At 40.0% G+C, this 6,686-nt stretch overlaps 1 protein-coding gene across 1 annotated transcript; it reads left to right on the top strand.

Moving 5' to 3' along the window:
• The first annotated feature begins 2,468 nt into the window (after window positions 1-2,468).
• On the top strand, window positions 2,469-4,640 carry LOC143553529 (GDP-mannose 4,6 dehydratase 1-like). Its single transcript, XM_077043513.1, has 2 exons — window positions 2,469-3,025; window positions 3,780-4,640. Exons 1-2 carry the CDS (start codon window positions 2,478-2,480, stop codon window positions 4,318-4,320), a joined length of 1,089 nt encoding a protein of 362 aa, XP_076899628.1. The 5' UTR covers window positions 2,469-2,477; the 3' UTR covers window positions 4,321-4,640.
• The last annotated feature ends 2,046 nt before the right edge of the window (window positions 4,641-6,686 follow it).

The raw sequence follows: 6,686 nt of genomic DNA, 5'->3' as shown, positions 1-6,686 counted from the left end.
AAGCGTCTGGAATGACCATGTACTGTCACGTCACCATAACTTCCTGCACGTCCTGACACAGTCAGAAGAAACCGTCGCACGACGTTTCAGAGGTTTGGACTGTTCTTATCCTTTCACCAACCTTTCGAATTTCAAAATTCAAAATTCAAAAAGATTAAAAAGTAAGCGGGAAAATACCCCTCACCTTGGCAAACAAGTAACCGTAAGACGGATGCGGGTACAGTGTTAAGGCAAAACCCTTCACATACCTAGCACCCGCAGGGAATTGAAGCCAAGAAAACCTTGGCAAACAAGTAACCGTAAGACGGATGCGGGTACAGTGTTTAAGGCAAAACCCTTCACATACCTAGCACCCGCAGGGAATTGAAGCCAAGTAAACCTTGGCAAACAAGTAACCGTAAGACGGATGCGGGTACAGTGTTTAAGGCAAAACCCTTCACATACCTAGCACCCGCAGGAAATTGAAGCCAAGTATACCTCAGCAACCAAGTAACTCTAAGACGGGTGCGGGTACAGTGTTAAGGCAAAACCCTTCACATACCTAGCACCCGCAGGGAATTGACGCCAGGAATACCTTGGAAGTAAAGTAACCGTAAGACGAGCGCGGGTACAGTGTTAAGGCAAAACCCTTCACATACCTAGCGCTCCGCTGGGAATTGAAACCAAGAAGGATCTTCTGGGCAATGCTTGCGGAAACGGAAATAACATCCCCGCGTAGCGGGAACGTCGAGAACTACGTTGTTTGAAGCTCCAGGATGGAATTGGTGGTTTTAACATAATTGATCACTATGTTCAAAACTACCAAAACCTCATGGAGAATCCACACAAGTAGGACTCAACGCTCCTGACTTGCGAAGAGGTTACAGACCTACCCGCATCATACCCAAAGACCAAGCAGGAAACTCGGGAATTTCTGCAAGTGACAAGGACTTCCGCGGGAGGAATCCCCATGGAAAACCTTAAAACTAAACCCTTTTCAAAACCCTTTGCTTAAGTCCAAAAGTTCACCTCACTTTATTAAACACTCATGAGAAGAACATTGGACTGGGAGGACTTGAAGAGGTAGGTCCCAGCAGAGCCCAGTTGGACCCGCAAGACTCACCTTGAAGAGGGACGTCTGCGCAGAAACCAACTGGATCCGCAGGACCAACCATGCTCAGAGACGTGACGTCCTTACGCGCAGTACGCAAGCTGTTCCCGCAGGAAATGCCTCCCAATGGTGAAGGACTCCGCCTGTCCCCGCAGCCTCGGATACAAGCCATCAGGGAAGGCCACCCGCGCAGCAAGGCTACACGCACAAGGCACTTAGCTCTCAATCATTCAGTGTCACCTGAAGGAATGAGCAAAGTCGGGAACAATCCCGCACAGTGGCGGGAGGGGGAATACTCCCGCCCAAATAAGCCAGTCCGTACGATACAGGAAGATCTTCTGTACTGTACCTGACGAGGTATGGGCAAAAGATCTGACTAAAGATACGACAGCTTATTGACAACAGTATGGCGAGCAGCATGCTCCTGCACTGTATGTCACTATTAGCCGCTGCCTACTCACCAACTCCTGTCATACCACGTGCGTAGCCGGCAGTTGGTGGAAAAGGAATAGTATACAGCAGGCCTGGTCACTATCAGCCGCTGCCTACCCACCAACTACCAGCAGGGCACGTGCGTAGGCTACTGTTGGTTGAACAGGAATACTATTGCAGCCGGCCACACCTCCTTGGAAACCTACCTTCGGCTATAAATACCACAAATGGTATGACCATCTCATCTTAGGATATCTTACCATATTATCACCATATTATACCTGATATCTGCTCTAGCAATCTCTTAATATACATTTATATTTAAAGAGCAATCTAGTCTGATTCTCACGCCGGAGGGTGGTCACAAGGAGGAACCCCCCCTTCTCAGTGACAAGCTCACGGTGTCTGTTTTGCAGGTTATCAGAAGAACCATCTTCTCTGGGTCTAACCCCTCGTGGGAAACATCTATCTAACCCCCAGGTTACCCGTAATCTGCCCGGGGTCCGGTTAGTGTTTCTTCATAATCAAAATACTCGACTTTGTCATGTCTTGACTACGTATTCTTCCAGGCCCGACGACCACATACATACCACCATCGATCAAAACTCAGACCAAAAGATCACCAACAATCGTTCATCACATAACCAAAATCCACAATCAAATTTCCCTGGTTCTTCAATCTTCACATGGATCCAAGACCAAAATTTTATTTCATTTCAATCAATTCCAATTCTTTGAGTAACAATATTAATTAATATATGTAACAAAAAATCTAGATCGTATTGCAATATGAATCAAAGGCAACCGACACCGTGTGAGATCTGACGTTCTGCTGTCATGCAAACAAATCAAACCCAAACGCGTCATTTCCACTCGCCCCCTTTCCTCCTTCCTTATAAATACCCACTACAAATCTACCCGTCAAATCCCTCTAAAACACAGTCAAAATCCCAAAATGGCATCCGACACCGTTAACGGCACCACCAAACCCAAACCCGTAAGCAAAGTCGCCCTAATCACCGGCATCACCGGTCAAGACGGCTCCTACCTAACCGAACTCCTACTCGACAAAGGCTACCAAGTCCACGGGTTCATCCGCCGGTCATCCAACTTCAACACCCAACGCATCAACCACATCTACATCGACCCTCACAACGCCCACAAGGCCCGTATGAAGCTCCACTACGCAGATCTCACCGACGCCTCCTCTCTCCGCCGTTGGATCGACACCATCGCCCCTGACGAGATCTATAACCTCGCCGCCCAGTCACACGTCGCCGTCTCGTTTGAGATCCCAGACTACACTGCTGACGTCGTCGCCACTGGATCCTTGAGGCTCTTGGAGGCGCTGAGGTCGCATATTACTACCACTGGACGGACGCATGTCAAGTATTATCAGGCTGGCTCCTCGGAGATGTTCGGCTCTACTCCGCCCCCGCAGTCCGAGGACACGCCGTTTCATCCGAGATCGCCGTATGCCGCTTCCAAATGCGCTGCTCATTGGTAATTATACGCTCGATTCGGTTATTAAATTGTTAAATAAGTTAAATATATAGTTTGATCTGATTGTGCTGAGCTAGAATAATATAATCACTGCATATTTTAGTCTACATTGTATGCATTGTTATCGAACCGCTAGAATTTAGGTTATTTTGTTCAGAAATGTTTGATTGTTCATAGATCACTGGTTACCCGATACATTAAAGAATTATGTTTAGTTTTGATCTCACAAGTCAAAATTCATATATGTTTTCAAGTTCCTAGAGTATATAGTCAATTGCATATTCAATCAATCAGTCCACATTATATACTCTGTTCATCAATTACAAGACTTTATATTCTTAGATCAAACATGTTTTCAATGCGCAAATAATGTGGATTTTTATTATGAAGATAATACCTACACGGGCTTCAACTAGCATTGGTTAGAAACTTGATTATCAAATTGCCTTTTGTATGTTTCCGAATTCAGGGGCTTAACAAACATTGTTTCTGTTTATTAAATGAAGGTATATGTATATAGTGAAATGTCAATTTCATATTTTAATTCACATTACATACACTCTTCGTAAATTACAAGAAGACTTCAGATTTTTAAGTCAAATGTGTTTTTGATGCGAAAAATAGATTAAATTTTTTATACTGATATAGTACTTAGATCTACCATTGGTAGCATTGGTTAAAAACTTGATGCACTGGTTTAACTATTGTATTTTTTGAAGTTCAGAGGCTAATAGGAAGTTGTTTTGTCATACAGGTATACAGTTAATTATAGGGAAGCATACGGAATCTTTGCCTGCAATGGCATTCTGTTCAACCATGAATCACCACGACGAGGAGAAAACTTTGTAACCAGAAAGATCACACGTGCAGTGGGCCGGATCAAGATCGGGCTGCAAAGCAAGCTGTTTTTAGGAAACTTGCAGGCGTCACGAGACTGGGGATTTGCAGGGGACTATGTGGAGGCAATGTGGTTGATGCTGCAACAAGATAAGCCAGATGACTATGTGGTTGCAACTGAAGAATCACACACAGTTGAGGAGTTTCTTGAAAAGGCGTTTGGGTATGTTGGTTTGAACTGGAAAGATCATGTTGAGATTGATAAGAAGTATTTTAGGCCTGCGGAAGTTGATAATTTGAAAGGTGACTCAAGCAAGGCTAGAAAGGTTCTTGGATGGAAACCTAAAGTTGGATTTGAGCAGTTGGTGAAGATGATGGTTGACGAAGATATCGAGTTGGCTAAAAGAGAAAAGGTTCTTGTTGATGCAGGATACATGGATGCTCAACAACAGCCTTGATCTGGATCTTGATCTAAAACCAGATTATGATCTGGTATGATATCTGGTACCTATATTTAAGTGTTTTCTTGTTAATTATTGCACTAGTTATTCAAATCTAGTTATTTGTTTTACAATTTAAAGTTGGATTGATGTTCGGTGAGCACAATCTTTGTTTAGTGTTGAAAGAATTTCCAGAGATTTGATGAGTTTATAGAGAGGGAAGTTGATTACTTTGGGTGTTGTGGTAGTATAATTTTTTTATTTTGCAAAATATTATACAATGTACTTTTTGGGCTTTGGATAATAACGTTTTAGTAAATTATTTTCTTTTTTCGTAATTGTTGTATCATGTATGTGGTATCGATCAGGGTTGCATTAATCGCTAGTCAGCCGGTGGGGTGGGGACTAGTGATTAATTGGGGATTAGCTGGGATTGTTTGGGATTAATTGGAGTTGATCCACGTCTAATCGGGAATTTTAGAACCGATATTAAAATACTTTTACTTGGAACCCTATCTTTAGCTTAAAGTTGGACTTGGCATCTTTGATTTCACTTTCTAGGCCCATCTCTTAGAACAATTCCCATGATTTAAAATTTTACATAAGACGTTAAAACTCTTAACAATGTTTGTAAACAAAGCTTAAGGAACACGATTGGAGCATGTGTGTGCTCGTTTGTTTAACCTTAACCGAACAAATAATCGAAGACGAACATGTTCCGTTTATGTTCGTTCAATAGCAGTATAAACTAATGGTTTTAGAACGTAAACGAATAAACAAAATTAAACATAGATGAATGAAATGAGCTAACACCAATTAAGTTAAAATAAAGGTTAACAACGCCTTGAGCATAAAAATTTAATAAAACTAGACTGAATTTCGATGCGTAACATTTTTGTTTCATTAAACTAAACTTAACTTTTAATGGGTAAAAATATCAAGTGAATATATTAAAAAACATAAATAAACAAATGTGATTTGACGAACATTTTATAAACGCTTACGGACGCTCATGAACAAAAAACATTTGTTCACATTAAATAAACAAAACATAAATGAATGTTCAAAAATTTCTTTCGAACAGTTCACAAACGGTTTACTGGATGTTAGGTTTGTTTAAAGGACTAAGTTTATGCAAGAAAGCAGGTAAAATAAAAAAAAGATGGTCCTGTTATGAATCACCGACGATTTTTGTATGACACCCTTTTTGTCAAACCAATTATATAACTTTGTTCCCTCAATAGTATTTCCAAATAGTTCTTTTGGTATTATAAATACCATGTATTGTAACTAAGTAATTTGCATCCATAAGTTACATAACTTTATTCACTATCTACTTTCTATTCTCTTTTTCTTTATTATTTCTTCAAAGCAAAAGAATAACATTAGTCTCGTTATAGTTAGAAGTAAAATTATAACAAGTCCATGTTTTTCTTTCATTCTTCTTCATGTTGGAATTTGAATGTTTAATGCCTCGCCTGAGTGGTTTTAAGAGGCTTAGGGGCAGTTTGGGATTGCTTATTTTCATCAACTTATGATTTATTAACTTTTTGAAAAGTAATAAGGTGTTTGAGATTGCTTATACTGTGAGAGAAAAAGTTAAATAAGTTACACTTTTGTAACTTATTAACTTATTGAAAAGTTATAATGAGGTAACATAAGAAATCCCAAACACACCCTTAATGACAAATGAGTTGACATTTTAGCCCTCATCAACACGAGGAAATATATTTTTTCCCATAATTATCGCATGCAATTAAGGCCAAATCAATGAGTGATGTGATCATGTGATTTATTTTATTATTATTATTTTTTGAACGGCTATTTTATTTCAACCCAAAAAGCAAACCCAAGGTCAGACATTTTTGTTTGGTTGAGATGCCAAGGTTCGCAAACCGGTATGACCAGACTGAAGTAGCCCCTATAATCTGAGATCAAACCAAGACAGATTTTTATGCAAACACAACACCAAAGACCGCTCCGGGTATCTGTTTATTTTGGTCCTTGGTGATTCAGGTTCAAGGAGGGTCCAAGTACATAAGATGAAGGCTGATCACCAAAGCACGGAAAACTTGAGCATTGCTTCTTTAGTAAAACTAATAAGTTTTGTGACGGATTAAAAAGAGGATGTAAATAAATTAATGATTATAAGGTGTTCTTTTCATTTAAGATTTTGAATGTTTAAATTCTGGGGTTGGCTAAAGGTATCCACTATCTTAAATTTTTTATCCGGAAATTATCAAATTATAGGATTATTTGTCTTTTAGTATGGAAAAGGATAAAAACTATCCAAAATTTTTGTCCAGTGGGAGCCAAAAATGGGCCGCCTCATAACGGGTAAGATCAAAACAGGCTCAGTAAAAAAGTTACTCATAGTAATACAA

The sequence above is a fragment of the Bidens hawaiensis genome, unplaced genomic scaffold (assembly GCF_021521415.1).
Source record: "Bidens hawaiensis isolate Kalapana, Puna unplaced genomic scaffold, B.hawaiensis_p1.1 tig00017259_1, whole genome shotgun sequence".
NCBI lineage: Eukaryota > Viridiplantae > Streptophyta > Magnoliopsida > Asterales > Asteraceae > Bidens > Bidens hawaiensis.
This window is presented reverse-complemented; position numbering and strand designations above follow the sequence as displayed.